The sequence below is a fragment of the Excalfactoria chinensis genome, chromosome 4, assembly GCF_039878825.1.
Source record: "Excalfactoria chinensis isolate bCotChi1 chromosome 4, bCotChi1.hap2, whole genome shotgun sequence".
Lineage (NCBI taxonomy): Eukaryota > Metazoa > Chordata > Aves > Galliformes > Phasianidae > Excalfactoria > Excalfactoria chinensis.
In genome coordinates, this window is record NC_092828.1 from 72,660,127 (window position 1) to 72,677,430 (window position 17,304).

The following is a 17,304-nucleotide window of genomic DNA, read 5'->3' on the forward strand; positions in this document are numbered from 1 at the left end:
GGCTTCTCTGTCGTGTCGGACTGTTACAGCCAAGAGTAGTTCAGCCATATTTAAAAGCCAAGCACAAACCAGCAGACCGTGGAAGGAATTTCACAAAGCTTTTCCATGGAGTCACTGTCAGTTATTAAGCTTATACCAGTTTCCAATCTGCTCCTACTGGGCTATTCTCAGCAAAGTCACCAAGTCATTTTTAGGCACTACGCTAGGAGAACGCTGACAGTTTGATCTGCAAACTGCCAGAAAAGAACACTCTGTTGATATTACTCCCTTTCCTGAATAAAAGAAAATACAGAAGAAAAATTCATCCATAAGTCCACCAGATTAGTGGGGTCTTCTCAAAGCGCGTCCTATCAACACAAACTGTTTATATTACTGTAAACAGGAAAACAGACAACCTGTTGAGCTTAAATGGGACCTATTAATGAAGCATGAATCACCAAGTTTGCCAGGTAAACTTCATTAATGAAGTAGGTTATGTGGCACAGAAACAAATGCTACTGTAGGTAATTGATGGAAAAATGAATGTTAGCCTTACAACAGTAACACCGCACTAACTACTTATGCATTTGGCTGATTTTAAGTGCTCATATATTTTCAGCTCCTGCAGACTTCACAGTGCTGAGGTTACAGGTGGAGACCACCATCCTGTGGTGCCTTCTACCACGGTGACAACAAACGACATTTCCTTTCAATGCACATTTGTTATGTGTGAGCCCAACAGGAAACCTCTTTTTCTATTAAGAATTCCTAAATATCCAGTAGGGCTAAGCCACTGTTGTGGGGAAGTCATTATGACATGAAAATACTCTTAATTTGTGAGGTGTCTCTAGCACTGAAACACGTCCAGAAGCAAATACAAAGTCCAAATACAGACTAAAAGTACAACACAACGATCATCCTGGCTGAGATGAGAAGTTGGTCATAAATCCAGAAATTTACTTTTTTGCAAGCATCTAAAACCAAGTAATTTGGGAAAGGATGTAAGAATCCAGAATAACACTTCTTCCTACTAGTACACCTTCCCAGAAGTAACTCTAAAAGCTTCTTAATCTGTGGCTTTTACGCTGCTGCTCTGAGAGAATGCATGCAGGTTTCCTAGAACCAGCCACGTAGAACAAGATTCTGCTCCATGGATAAGGAGCAGAGGAAAACAAGAGCTGCCAGTTATGTGGCCTCACTCTATCAGCGCTTTGTGTTCTCCATGCAGGTCACTTGCTCAGAAAGCAAAGGAAGAAAAATGGAATCAACTGCATTCCATTTTTTTGGCTCAGGCTTTCAAGGCCGTGGCAGTTCTACCAAAACAGCACCTTGAATCGTTACACAAAACCATCCGTATAGAGTGCCAAACAGTGACTACATTGAATATACGCAGATGGTTCAAACAGTGAGAGTTCTGCTACAGATGCTCATGGTTATCAAAGATGTTTTCTTACAAGACGTGTGAAATCCTTACCTCCCAGTCCATGTAGTCACATACATCTTCAAAGTTAGTGAGTAGAGACACTGAGCAGAAAAGCCGTGGCAGCTCATCCCTCGTCATTGGGGGGAAACGACTATCTTTAAGGGCACTGTTGAAGACAAAACAGAATTTCATACTTTTTTTTTTTTTTAAATAGAGTTCAAAGATCTATTGACTCGACTGAAAAGTGTCACTCAAAAAACACCCAACCCCAACAACTGATGAAATGATGACCAGTTTGACAATCCAGTCGTCAGCGTAACACACTGACCAACATCCCCAACCTTTTCCTTAGACATTTACTTCAGATTTCTTGGCTGGCCAGTCAGGTGGAGCTCTGAGGGCCATTCCTTCCTGAGAGGGTTCTGCTGCTTACTAACGAACCACCAGGACGTTTTGGAGAAGGTTGAACAATAGCTGTACTACCTGCAATTTAGCAAATCCCTTTTGAAATAGGTTGAACTGTACGATACGGAGGGGAAATGTTACAGCCTGCAAAAATCAAACACGTAATACAGCCATCAAACTGTGGAATTTAATTCTTCGGTTAAAAAATAAATAAATCCAATCAAACAGAATATTCTACAAAAAAAAATTATACATATATATTCATGCTTACTGGTAAAGATTAACAGAAAGGTAAAAACATCCAGGAGTTCTACACTCGCAAACCTACAGGACTTGAAGGTGTTCTGCAAAGCAGAGGTAATGATTAGTAACATGGAAGCTTGCAAACAGCTACATTAATCCTCAGGCTAAGGTACCGTTCCACAGATGAACATACATCTAATTGACAGAACTCAGTAACAGGAAAAACCTTCTCTGTGTGTTCCAGGACCCCTTGAAAAGCAAAGCATGAACAGACAGCAAGCAGTACCACCAACAGGAACACCTAAAAACCTACTTGCATGAGTTTGGTTAAGAACCAGTTCAGTTGGAAAAGGGGAGGTTAAGGCAAATGTGGTATCCCTTCACTTCTTGTTTTCTTAGGATTTTAGATGTGACATATGAGTTTAAACACACTCACTTCCAACAAAAACAGTGATCTGCCAACTAAGCTTTTTGTTAAGTAAGGAGAGTCTATCATTAAGAGACTTGTTAAATAACTACCAAGTTCTTCACATGTTTCCATATAACAACTTGATTATTCTTACTCCTTTTTCTTGACCCACAGCCAGCGGCTGCTGCTGGCTGATACAATTACAGCCATGTCCATGGCCCTCAGAACATGGCTGATATAATTACGTTACATAAAGAGTGGTCTAACATTATTAAAGCAAACAAAAGCATTTAACCAGAAATAGCATTCCATCTTGACTGAATCCCATCCACTGAAGAATTAAAATAGAACCCTTCTTTTTTGGTGATGTGGGGAGGAAAGCAGGCTTTTTCTCAGACACGCTACAATTACAAAAATAAAAAGAATGTAGTACTGGAATTAATGGAGGCTCTTCTCCAAACCTTGGTAATTTTACATTATAAAATCAATAAGAAATTCAGATTTTCTTTATGGAGATACGATCACTGTAAAACTAGGGAACAGAAGGTAGGTCTGTTCTACCCAGTATTTTGGAGGAATTCTAGGCAAGTCCAGTCAAATCTGACATAGACAAAGAGAAAAGATGTTGGGACAACACGTAACTAGCCAAAACAGTTGGATAGTGCCAACCAGACATGTGAAGAACTGGGAACACTAACAGGATTGAAAGCATAATGCCCATGATATTTAGGTAATGACTTTCACTGAAGATCGTACCAAACATGACCTTCTCCAAGATTCTGTTGATGGGATCTGCAAAGGCAGCTGTGCAACTGCAGAGAATGGGGCAGTTACCTTTCTCTGCTACCTGATGTTTCAGAGTTATCAGGGATCTACTTACACGGCCACAGCTGAAGACAGACAGATGAAAATATGAGTGGCTAATTCAGCCTTCGTATTTCTCCGCATAGGAAAAACACATAAAGGGAGGACACTCTGAACACAGGGATAGCTCAAACCAGAAGTCCATCTTGCTCAGCATTAAACAGTAACCAGCAGCAGATGGCAAAAGGGATAAATACAAGAACACAATAAATACCCAGGGTGTGCTTGCCTGGAATACTGTGGGAATCCAGTTGTTTAAAGCTTAGGAATTGGGAGCCAGAGATGGGATCTCAGCACTTCACAGCTCCCCGTGAGTTTATTTAATAAGTGCATGCAAACACACTCTTGAAATTTCATCAGAAACCCCAACCTTCTTTTGATATTTTGATTAACAAAAACGTGATCCAAACAGAATCTGGTGCTGCTGCAAGTTTGTTTACATGCAAACTCCTCATTTCCCTGAGGTATACTCTACCTCTATCACATAACCAATCTATTTGGATACACCACTGAACAGCACCCAAAGAGACAAACAGCATTTCATTAACAAACTAAAGTTCAGGTACCTTATAAAACAACAGCATGCATGGATATGCCATCCTTGTTTAACCCCATTTTTCATAACGTATGCGACAATCCCACCATGCAAACACCTATTGTAAGAATTTATAACCTTCAGAAAAACAGAAAAGGCTTTTTTTTTTTTCCCCACTTCTTTTGGCACGTCTTGATTCGAGTTTATCCAGCATTCACTTCCCCTTCCTAAAGCTGCCAAAATGCACGTGTGAATTCAAACGTGCTGCAGCAAAAGCTGCAGGATAAGCCTGATCCCAATCACCACACAAGCTGAAGTCCAGGCAAGGTCGTCCCACTCACTGAGCATCTGCTGCACTGGCATTGCTAGACAGGGAGCCGTCCTTAATTTAAGGTACTTCTAAGTTATACAGAAACAAACATCATACACGGCATGTAAGCCACATCTCAAATGCAGTGATAATTAAACATAAAATGAGTGATTTATGATGAATTTACCTACTGATAAAACACTGTGATACAAAGCCTTCCTGTGAACGCAGTGCAAGCTGAAAGGCAGACAAAGGCAGAAAGCCTCAGGCAAACACAGCCAACAAAAGTAGTGAACTTTAGTGAAAGCAGAGCAGCGCAGTACATCGTACACATGCTATTAGTAAGCTTGACTGGCTAATTCTATTATTCACTAATTTGAAACTGGCACGAGGCCTTGCTTTCACGTAACTACCTCACAATACCTACAGCACTGCTTACCACAGGATAGTGCCATTTTAGCCAGACCTGAGACAATCCCTTCAGAAGTGCAAGATGCTTTATTGATCTGTACACCCTGCTGGGAACTCGTTCCCTAATGCCTACAGCACTACGGACATCTTCACACAGGTCCAGTGTTAGCACTGCTGCTGCTAACTGAGACACCTGCAGAACAAACCCCTCAGAGACTGGAATTCAAGTTTCGGATGCCACCGCAACTGCTCGCTACAGAATATTACGTTCCTCCTTTCCTCCAGATCCCATGTTACAGTTTGTTTCTGTCATTCAGAACAGCTTTGTCCCCGTAAATAAAACCCAAATCTAGCTGGAGAAATTTGTGCTCACAAACAATCAACAGAACAAACTGAAGGGACAAGGAGAATGCATTTATTTGTACAGGTTGTCTACGCAGAGAATATTCTGTCTGCCTGTGCTGAACGTATGAGACTGGAGGTGCCCAAAAATTGTAATCAGTCAGATTTTGGAAAACCAGCTTAAAACTGAATGTGTAGTTAGCAGGAAACATGGATGTCATTAGACATGTTTCACTTCTGAATTCATCTGTAATCCTCGAGACTGCAATTATTCAAAGATAAACAGAATTTATCTCGGGGATATTTGGCAAGTCACCATCTACTGGCTATTGTGATGACTTCAGCACAACAAGTGGATGGCATCCAGTAGACTTCCTCATGGGCAGCTGTCCACACTGAGAGCTTAGTTTTGTGCGATGGTTAACAGACGGTCAGAAACGCCAGCAGATCTCAGCACTTACCCAGCATAAGAAAGTGTGCACGAGCTTTAATTTTTGTAGCTCCTGTTCTGTGGAAAAAGAATTTCAGTTTCTAGAGACAACGGTTTGGCACTTATTATACACTTCATACACTCTACAAAGATGTACGTATGTAAATTCAGACTCTGACCTCCCTTTTACTGTTAGTATGATTCGTGATGGTCCATTTAAAGCAAGCATAGCAGAGAGACAAGAAAACACGTGCTCGCTTTCCTTAAACTTATTACTGGTGTGAGCTGCTCAGAATGAATTCTCTACGTAACTGTGTGCAGGCAATTCTTCATTAGCAGAAGAGACTTTGTTGTGTTTCTTTGACAGAATCATTACTAGATCATGATTTTACCATCTTACTCAATGCTAAATTCTTTTGCTATTCTTTGGTTAGAAATACAAATGGATTCCATTGGAGTAAGGACAGGTATATCAGGAATCAGGCTTAAAAAATAAACTCCGCATTTTTTTTGTTGAGCTTAGAATGAAGGAGAGGTAAGTGGAAATAATTAGTAAAGTAAGTTGGAAAAACTAAGCAGAGTTCAACTTAACAAGAGAAAAAAAAGCAGCATTAAAGGAAAAAACACTATTAAAAAAACACATTTTCTACACCATCTGCTCTTTATTTCCTAATGCCCAGGATGAATTTACATATCCTGCTGCTGACTAACTAGAAGTACTTGGTTGTGAGGAGTTGAAAAGAAGCAGTGCCAAGCAGGAGGAATTTTAGCTGGCCAATAAAATGACATTAGTTTTTCCACATGGGGTTCTGCTTCATGTTAAAAGCAAAGCAGGCAAAGTCAAAATTGAATCCTGTTCAAAGAAAACTATTTTTAGACACAACATGCATGCACACACGCACAGCATTTCTCATTAAAGATACTTGATTTATGAAGTTTTGGGTGTCCTACCAAGACAAGGCCTACTGCCAGCCAAGAAAACACAAAGTACTCTCAGCAACCACTTTTTCTTGGGCTGAGCCGTGCTACACACATCACAGCTCCTGCTTAAATGAAGCTCGTTTGTCCAGAAGCTCTCCAGAAATACTCTTTCACCAAGTTCATGTTTCATGCTCCACTCCTCTTTGTACTTGGGAATGTAAGAAAACGCTTGCGAACTCTTTCAAGACATTGAAAAGATGTAAAGATACAGTTTAATCTATTTTGAATTACAACTAGCAGTGTGATATTATTGGCAATATAATTAAAGCTTATATTCCTTAGGGCTACACCTTGCTTAAAGTACCATGAGAATATCTGGAACAACAGTATGAGCAGGTGAGCACAATTCACAACTGTGCTCTCCAGCTGTAACCTCTGTATAGAAATGCTAAGAGATACAATAATCAGCCTCAGCCTTTGAGAACCTCTAGTTCCTAGGGGCTGTGGCAGCTGGGTGGCAAACAGGAAAATCAAACAGAGAAATGGAACTATGTTACTCAGTTTAGAGGTGTGTGAAAACCATCATGTTTGAATGTAAAGCTTCTGTAAAGATTCCCAGCACAGAGGTACTGCAACAAGTGAAGAGGGATTTATGCGTGGACAAATGAAGACATTAAATGAATTAAATTCTTACTATTTTATTAGCATATAATCATAGCAATTATTAAATTTCTCACTAAATAATTTCTGTGGGAAGATCCAAACTGGGTAAAGGTTATGCAAAACTGGATACAGTTGTGTAAGTATTGGAAATTACTTTGGGAGCTTTAACATAACACAGTGGGAAAAGATGCAAAAGAAATAGTCAAATATTGGGCACGATGTAAGTAACAAGCTCCTTTTAAAGGAAGGGTAAATGAGGCAGAGACTTTGAGTGACTCACGCAATCTAGGACGCTTACACAGTGAATCAGAGACAGAACCAAGAACAGAATCCAAGTTCTCCTAAAAATCCCTCTGTGGCAGCCTCTCTTTCACAATCTGCTCAGCCTACAGCGTAGAGATACTGCTATCAGAATGGGTGAACTTAGGCAAATGAATTAAAACAAATCCATTAGTTTTGGAGTTCTCTCTAGTACAGACCATTTGTTCTTAATTAATCCAGTTTCCTATATAGAGCACAAAACAAAACATAACTTTTGGCATCTAAAGTAAACAACAGTTTCCTGAATCAACACAGTGATGAACACAGTATTTTACAAACTACTGTGCTCTCCCAATATGCAGTACATTGGCATTACTTTACTTTTACACTGCTGGCAAATGACTTCACAAACCACCTGGTGAAAACCCTTTTCATTCCTTTCTGCAAGTGTCGTCCTGTTGCCCTTCATTCATCAAGAGGAATATGCTTAGCAGAGCTAACTTGGAAAATGCCTTTCACAAATAAATGGTCCTACACTGATAAACTGAGCCCAATGGGCCTCTTCAGTTAAAGCGCCCTGAAATGAACAGGTGGCAAACTCATTGCGTTTTAGATAACAGCAACAAGAGACATTTAGTGACAGGATCTCAGGAAAAAACTGCAACGTTCACAGTTCGTCCTGTTGCAGAGTTCCACCATTGATGTTACTTGAGATTTTTACTTCTTTTTCTTGAGTAACTTCAATAAAGAAGAAACTGAGGAGCACTTATGCAAGTCACCAAAATCAGCAACCCCAACAGCCTTAGCAGATTCCGTGTCACAACATGCAATTACTTTTAAGCCAGAACAGGGCCGAGCACGCTTGTCTGCTGAAAGAGGACTTAAGCTGGGAGAGATTTGCCAACTTGCATGGATTTCAAGGAGTGATTCATTCCAAATTACATTGTCTTTCTTTACTTCCTTTTTTTCTTTTTTAAGGACTTCATAATTTCCAGGAAACAAAACAACTGTGAATGCCGTGTTCTGTGCTTTTCCTGAACCCTCCCTCACATCTGGGAGACAGAAAGAACAACATTTCTACTTCCTGCACATTACGTTGCTAAGTGGCAGCCCCAGAGTGGGAGGAAAAAAACAAACAAGCCCCCCCCCATCCCCACCACTTGCTGACATTTTGCACAGAAATAGTTCTATAACTGTGCCTAATTAATTACTACGGCACAGCAGCCTTTCAGGTAGGAGCAATAAAATACTGATCTGACATTGTGGCTCTTCACTCAATTTTCCTAACTCTTGAAAACTGAAGTACGCCAGGAAAGCTCTCCCCCCCTGTCTGCCTCTCCTCCCCTCAGGGGCTTCAAGCTCCCAGCGGTTTAGCTGCAGCCATCCAGGTTAAGAGGAGAAAAGGCAACATTCTGATACCCTTTTAGACAGTTGGTTTGATTTGGAAAACAATAACCTTCATCTAAAAGACAACTAACAATGTGTACCTTAACTGCTCCATTGGCGAGCCATTTGTCTAAGTCTGCCACTGAGACATGCTACAAGAATCCATGGACAAGGCTCTGAATTGATGCTGCCGAACAACCACATCTTCCCCCATGGGACAGCATCAAGTCTGTGTGATGACAGAGGTGCCCAGCTGGGGTTTGTGTTGAGAGCAGTGCTGTGCCAGTCATGTCACAATGGTTCATGGTCAAGAACAAACCTGAAGTGACTGCTGTTGGTAATAACAGAACCTTAAAGACTTAACAGTCCCTACTTAACGGGGCTCCTTTAAGAATAATGCTGAAAAAAAGGAAATGTAATGAACAAAGAGTTAACAAATGTTGTATTAAAAACTGGCAATAAAGCAGAGATTTTTTCTCAACACTGCAGTATTGTACTGGGAGTTCCTGAAAGGTATATTCACACAGTGCCAACTTAAATGCAATTCAAATACATGAGGAATAAAAAGAATAATTCCAATTACTTCATTTGTAGAATTCTTGATACGTGAAGAGACAATTAGGACAAACCACAATTAACTGCTCCTTCATCATTGCCTAATGCACTCAAGAATACCACTGGCCTTCTCTGCAGCAAGGAGACACTGCTGGTTCTTGTTTGACTTGGTGTGCACCAGGATCCCCATGTCCTTTCCTACCAGGCTGCTTCCCAGCTGGGTGCCCCCAGCATGTCCCGGTGCCTGGGCTGTTCCTCCCGAGGGGCAGAACTCTGCACTTATTGAACTACAAGAGTCCTTTTCTCCAGCCTGTTGAGTCCCCTCTGGATGGCTGCATGACCTTCTGGCACACCAGCTGTGTTTCGTGTGATCTGCGTATCATTAAGCATACACACGTGTGTTGTGCTGCCCACCCACAACTAAAAACCAAACCACTGCAGTACAGCTGATAACACTTTCAGAACCTTGTTTTTTCCCTGAACAAGTGCTGTAGTTCACCTCCTGCCAACTGCTGAAACCATCAAGATGTTATTTACAGAATATTTCTAAGGACACCTATGGTTTCCAGACACATCTTTATTTTAATCTTTATTTCTTATTCTGGCTATCTTGACTCCTGGTACACACACGATGTCAACCCCACAGCATGTACAGAACAACAAACACAGGATATCTCGAGGGTATGGTTGGCTTTCTGGTCTGTGAGGGCACAGTGATGGCTCACGTTGTCCAGCCTGCCATCCACCAGCATCCCCAAGTCCTTTTTGGCAAGGCCGTGCTCTATCCTTACATCCCTCAGCTTGTGCTGACAGGAGGGGTTGCCACAACCCAGGTGCAGACCTTACACTTGATTTGCTGAACCTGATGTGGTTCTCCTGGGCCCACTGCTCAGACTGTAAGGATGGCATCCCATCCCCTAGATGTGTCAACTGCACCACTCAGCATGGTGTCATCCACAAACTTGCTAACGATGCACTTGATCCCACTGTTAATGCCACTGGTGAAGACACTGAAGAGTATCAGCCCCAGCACCAACCCCAGAGGGACACCTCATCTCTCTATCCAGACACTGAGCCACTGACTGCCACAGGACCTCACAACCAGTAATACTGTAGTTCCCCAATTACATTTGTGAGAGTCAAGTTTCTATGGCTTCAACATTCTTACTTTTTTCCTTGAGGCCAAAGATCTCTGCACTGCTTCTGCGGTTCTAAAGGAATTAATTTTCTCCTTGTCTGCAAAGAAAAAGCAAAGATGCCAGAACTCTGCATTTTTCTCATACTGCTTTAATCCCACGGAGAGTGGGGGAGTCATTCTGCATTACTATAAAACGTCCTATTACACTGAAAATCTATGTTTTTCTTACTTTAGATTAACCTAACTTAAAAGATGCAGGCAGAGCTTTGCTAGCAGGTTGCAAGTACATGCTCACAAAGGCATACTAAATTGCAGCTCTCCACAATACCAGATCAGGCAAGTTGCAGAGAAGTACACTTTGTAGTAAATTACAACACAAAGTGTGTGATTATTTTGCATTTGCCTAGGTCCAGCACGAGAAGCCAGAACTGCTATGTAGAATGCACTCCATACTTCTAGAACTGAACAGAATGAGCTAGAAAATCCATACAAAACAGTTGCTTCTATTCTGAATTGCTTTGCAATTGACAGCATTTTCTGACTGCAGTTGCACATAAGGTAAAGCAGCTGCACATGTAGTTTCTTCATTAGTGGTGGCTTCTTTTCTGCCTTTTCCATATTCTCCTTCACCCCTCCCAACATCTTTATCATGCTGGGATAAATGAGGGCCATGCAATTTAGAAAGGCTGTGTGTATAATACTGTGTGTGTTATACTCATGCCAAGACTGAGGAAGCTGAAAGGTGTCACTTGCCACAGAGATGTCCTGTTTTGATACACATCAAAGGCAAATCCACAGCACTAACAATAATCCCACAACATAACACAGTAAGCTTACCACTGTCGCTCCAGATGCTCATTAAAAAATTGCATAGCAAAACTGACCAGGGTCTGGTGTGCAGGCTTTTGTATGGTGAACATATGAAAGAAAAGACAAGCCAAAACTGAGATCCAATTGGACTCAATTGCGGTGCTGCTAACAGGCTCTCCAGCAGATGGCAAAGTTTAGATAATTAACAAGAGTGAACTCTTCAATTAGATACAGAACTCTCAATCTGGAGTATTAGTGACCATTCAAATCTTTAAGTTACACCTGCAATTCTTTACATCTTCAACAGCATTTTCAGTATTGACCTCCTTACCCCAGAGCAGATACTGAAGTCAAAATCCTTTGGGCCACTTTACTGCTAAACTCAACCCGCACATCATTGACTGACGGAACAACGCTCAGTGCTCACCTCTACGGAAGTGCCCAAGTCATAGTTTGAAGAAAGCAGAAATTAATAAAAACATTTCTGGCTCTTTATGCATCGTCAAAAGCCTCCTCTTCAGCAAACATGGAAAAAATATATGTTCCTAATCTCAGCAACGCAATGATACCTAAACGTGGAATACTATTTGAACATACAAACATTCAATTTCCTGCAACTTAATAAAAAAAAAAGTTTATTCTCATCATACACTTGAAAGCCTGGAACAAAAGAGTACTCAATATTCTTAATACAACTTAGTCACTGGAAGTACTACAGACTACGCCGCTAGCTGCTGTTTTATTCAAAGCTGCCCGTAGGATTCAATTCAGTTGATGTTGCAGATGGAGTTTAACGGCCTCGATGTTGATGCTGCTTATTACAAATACAGAAACTATGTTCTATGGTTGATAGTTTGAAACCTGTTATCAGGGAATTACCCACAATCGGGCTATAAGTAAAGAAAGCAAAAAGCATGTCAGGATATGTAGTAATTGAATTGAGAAGGAAAAACGTCATATTCACATGAGGTTTCACTCTAAACATCTCACAGAAAATATATGAAGGTAATAAAACATCCTAAACTATGAAGATACAGATGACTGTAGTCTGTTCACTGAGGGTCCACACAATCTCAGAGACAGGAATACAACCATTCATAATACAGAGAGCCAAACAGCACCCTGGCACGTTCCCTAAGACACACTGTTAATCGATGCCTTTTTATACAGCCTGGATTATGTTTAAAGCAGCTGCGTTTATGTTGTATTTTTTTGTCTGCTCTAACCCAAGAGCAATCTCTTGCACATACTGTGAGTACACAGCGCACCAACAAAGAGATGCAAATGTGAGCGCTGTTCAGTGTAAAGGTTAATGTATGAGCTTGTGGCACCTAATTTGCAGTGTTTTTATAAATATAGTAAAAAAGACAGGCACGAGGCAGATCCCTCGTGGTGCAGCATGTGTAGTAAGTCCTCAGGGAAAGAAATAGCCACTCCTTATTTCACAGGAACACGTAGGCACAGAAGAAAGCATTCTGATTTCTAGACACTCCTGTGTGTGAATTGCTGCATTAGAACAAAACTTAATTTGTTATTAAAGGCAACAAACAAAGGCTCTCAACATTTGTTTCTCAGTGTTTTGCAGACTAAGTTACGATTGCTCAATACCTCTACGCAGCAATTCAAAAACAGAATAAGCTTAGGTACATACACCCATTCTATACACCTGGAGCCTTTGCTGCCTGCGTGTTTCCTCCCTTCTATCACACGAGGAAGCTGTGAGTATACCTCCTTCTCCTTCCCCTGTTAGGAAATCCACCACTTCTGTCTTTCATGACATCAGATCACTATTTCATCCCAGTACTCCCTCTCGTTTTCTGCCATAGTTGCTTTGGCTTCAGGAGGTACCCTCAGTGCCACCAACACATTCAGCTTATAGAAGTAACTGGTTGGGGCAGTCACAGATCACTACATCCAAGGTCAAGATATCTAAGCAACAGAGCCTTTGCAAACTCAGCTAAACATTATGTCCAATTCCAAGTCTGCCAGCTGTTGCTCTCCATGTGTTTTCCACTCAAAACCAGATTTGGAGTAGCAAATGAAAAACAAAGCTGGAATGCAATGGAAAGTTCAGAAACGAAGAAGAGGCAAAAGGTTCAGGTTAGGCTGGACTACTTCTGTCTGCAACCTCACAAATGGTAACATAAGTGGTGAAGGAATGCGTTTAACTTGGCAGCATCACATGCATTTGAAAATTTTGCTCAGCTAAAAAATAAAAGATCATTAGAGCTCAAAGTATAAACATGAATATATTTGACTAAGAAATTAACTGAAATGTCAAATTTGTGCTTGCTAATTAAACATTTCACATAACGTCCTCTTAAGCGAAATACAAGAAAAATTCTTCTCCCTTTGAAGGCAATGGGAGTTCTGCCATTCACCACAGTAAAGGCCTAAAAGAGCAAATAATTCTGTTTAGTTCTCAAGTTAACTTAGCTTTAAACTACTTGAACATCTTAGACTGCTACACATACATTTAAACATGTTTAACCGAGCAAACCATCCCAACAGCAACTGAAATTTGATCAGCCAGTGCTGAACGAGGATACAAAACAGGCACAAAAGTGGTTCATTTTTAATTACATCCATCAGAGCTACAATTCAACATATCAAAAGTGTTTAATGTTTAGATGGGACTAGGTTTCATCACCTTTTCTAGAACACAGCTCACAAATGGTTCACCTCCTGAATGGCAGGAATACTTGACTCAAACAGCTTTGTGAAACTGTCCATAACAGCTCTTGTAAACCAGCATTTATGAAAGTACTTACGTATTGTAGGCTGCAAAAAAACCCTATCAAGTTCATGAAGCAAGAAAACAGAAAGTCATCCTTTCAGTAACTGCAAAAGCTGAACACAAAGAGGGGGTTGCTCAAACAAATGAGGCTGCATGTGGTGCAGAGACCTCCACAGACAAAGCACAGCTGCCACACTTTGCAATGAGGGATTAGCAGTCTAGGTCAAAGGAAAAAAAGCCTCTCTAGCTAAGTGAGCAAACTGCAGAATGCATCCTCAGCAGAGATGAGAAAGGGCCATCTAACTAGCTTGCAAATCGTGTAGAAGCTTCTGGAAACAGAAACAAAACAATTCCTTGACAGAACGTGTAAAAATAATTCTGCTGAAAAGCAGTGATGCCGTCAGAGGGCTGAGGCTGCAATGACCTTCCAGTTATTTAAAAGCAACGTTTCCCCTCTCCTTTCTTTCTGTGCATTCATAAATATAAACACACTCTCTTTATGGCAGAACCAACATGCTATCTGTATACCTGTAGGATACTAACATCTAGAAATACACAGCCTAGAAGTAACAGAATAAGCTCTTCACTGTCTTCCATAAGAATCATAGCTGTTAAAAATCCCTGTGGTATGCACATGGTTGTTTTTTTGTCTCCTCCTCAAATGCAGTCACTCAAGCTGCTTCCAGCAAGCGTACAATTGAGTCAATCCATTTTGGCTTTAAACTCACACTTCAGCTGAGCAGAATACAAGAGGAATTGCTGATCTTTTCATCAAACACTAGATATATTTTTATCCTAAAACATTAATTTCAGCAACTTTTCCTTACAAAAAAGACAAGTCCTCTGAACTGACACTTGCCACCTGAATGTACCATTGTGAACGTATGTCTAACCTGGCTTTTGCTATCGAATGAAATACCAGAACATCTACTAGCAGGTAGGCTGGTGTCTAAACTTCCAAATAAACTGTATGTTGCAGACAGCTTTAATAGTTCATGGTATCACACAAGTATAAGCCATCAGAATTACTTGAGCTGGAAGGAGCAAAAAGTTGTACTGCTCTGAAAACCAAGAGCTTTTTCTTCCTTTTCCCCCATCCAAACCACATGAAATCTACTCAACTCAAAGCTCACTAAAAAATAAAAGGGTATAACAGCATTCACTTTAACAAAGTCAAAGGAACAAGAAACTCTTTTACAAATACATCAACAGTAAGAGGAGGACTAGGGAGAATCTCCATTCTTTACTGGATGAGGCCGGGAATGTGACCACTGAGGATAAGGAAAAGGCAGAGGTTCTGAATGCCTCCTTTATGTCTATCTTTAAAGGTCAAACCAGTTATCCTCAGGGTACCCTGCACTCTGACCTGGTAGTCTCAGCTGGGGAGCAGACTAAACCCCCCACAGTTCAGGAGAACACAGTCAGAGACCTGCTGCTCCAACTGGACTGCCACAAGTCCAAGGGCCCAAAGAGTTGTGGTCAATGGAGTGGAATCCAGTTGGCAGCCAGTCACGAGCGTCATCCCCCAGGGCTCAGTGCTGGGACTGCTTCTGTTTAACATCTTCATTGATGATCTTGATGAGGGGATTGAGTGCACACTCAGTAAGTCTGCAGATGACACCAAGTTGGGAGTGTTGATCTGCCAGAGGGATGAAGGGCACTACAGAGGGAGCTATATAGACTGGATTGATAAGCCAAGGTTAAAGGCATAAGTTTCAATAGGGCCAAGTGTCAGATCCTGCATTTTGGTCACAACGACCCCACGCAACCCTACAGGCTTGGGGAGGAGTGGCTGGAAAGCTGCCTGATGGAAAGGGACCTTGGTGTGCTGACAGTCAGCTGAATATGAGCCAGCAGTGTGCCCAGGTGGCCAAGAAGGCCAATGGCATCCTGGCTTTTATCTGGAATGGTGTGGTGAGCAGGACTAGGGAAGTCATCCTGCCCCGGAACTCAGCATTGGTGAGGCCTCACCTCTAGTACTGTGTTCAGTTTTGGGCACCTCAGTACAAAAAGGACAATGGAGGTACTGGAGCAGGTCCAGAGAAGGGCAATGAGGCTTGTGAAGGGCTTGGAAAATCAGCCTTATGAGGAGAGGCTGAGGGAGCAGGGGCTGTTTAGTCTGGGGAAAAGGAGGCTGAGGGGAGACCTTATCGCGCTCTTCCAGTACGTGAAAGGTTCTTACAGTGAGAGCGGGGCAGGTCTCTTCTCACTGGTGACAGGATGAGGGGAAATAGCCTCAAGTTGCACCAAGGCAAGTTTAGGCTGGATGTTAGAAAACACTTCTTTACAGAAAGGGTAGTTAAATGCTGGAATGGGCTCCCCAAGGAGGTGGTGGAGTCGCTGACATTGGAGGTGTTCAAGGAACATCTGGACGTTGTGTTGAAGGACATGGTCTAGTGAGAACTATTAGTGATGGGTGAATGGTTGAACTGGATGATCTTGTAGGTCTTTTCCAACCTTGGTGATTCTGTGAAATCACACCACCTTCTTGGTGACAAAAGCTTCCAACACCTTATTTTGAAACAATGGCTTATAGGACGCTCAAGTAATTGCCATCTGCACATAAGCCTATTTCAGTGAGGCTGGGCTCACAATTTATGACAGATGGGGAATTCCCCAAGAGCTGTGCTCAGGCTCATCAGAGCACTCCCGAACATCTGTACAAGTTCCGTAAGTTAATGTGGGAGTTATTTATATACGTACTTGTACAGATGGAGAGACTGCTTGCCTGACTACTGGCCCTTTATTACAAGTAATATGCAGTAAGAAAAAAATACTGTAACTGCAGAGGAACAACAAACTGTAATGTAAGCTAAGAAATCCTGTAGACTGCAAATAGGTACCAACAGTCAAAAAACCCATTTTCCACCATGGCCAAGAAGCTACTGTGAATATTTATCTATAAACTCTCGCTTTAAAAAGTTTTGAAAATTCACACAAAAGCAGAAATCTGTGATGGAGTGTTTTTAATATAAAAGAGCGTACAGGTTGCTGTCTCTCACTTTTACAGAGCACAGCTGAAAATGGCATCAAGAGTTCAAAGAGAAGAGACTGTCCTCAACTCCTTTTGTCCCTAGTATTTTAAAATTAGGTTAGGAAAAAAAACTGTTCACAGGTATGCGTATGTTCCCTCCTATTTTAATGCATCAAACAATAGTAAAACTTCAGTCACTTGTCAATGATGCAAGTCAAGCCAGGCTATTCCTACTTTTAAGAGACTACATTCCCACAAATATGTAAATGATAGAAGCAGAACGCATGGGCTGCAGGGGGCTATGAGACCTATGGAGAACCCCAGAGTCAGAGGTGCTTTGAGGCTTAGGAGCCTTCAGACATTCTTCAGCATTGTATGTGGCTGCTCATGTCCAACCAGAGGCAGAAGGGCTATTTCTGCTTCCAAGGGCTTTTCTACCTTCTCAACTGTACAGCTCTGTAAAGGATACGAGGTGTAGCTTCCCAGTTGACACCAGTAACAGGGATGA

General features: G+C 41.5%; 1 protein-coding gene across 1 annotated transcript in view; it reads right to left on the bottom strand.

The window, feature by feature from the left end:
- Positions 1 to 17,304, bottom strand: part of AMMECR1 (AMMECR nuclear protein 1) — a 95,658-nt gene that overhangs the window by 12,052 nt on the left and 66,302 nt on the right. Inside the window, exon 4 of the mRNA XM_072336095.1 lies at positions 1,454 to 1,568. Within this exon, the coding sequence (XP_072192196.1) occupies positions 1,454 to 1,568 (115 nt within the window). The remainder of the gene's footprint in view (positions 1 to 1,453; positions 1,569 to 17,304) is intronic.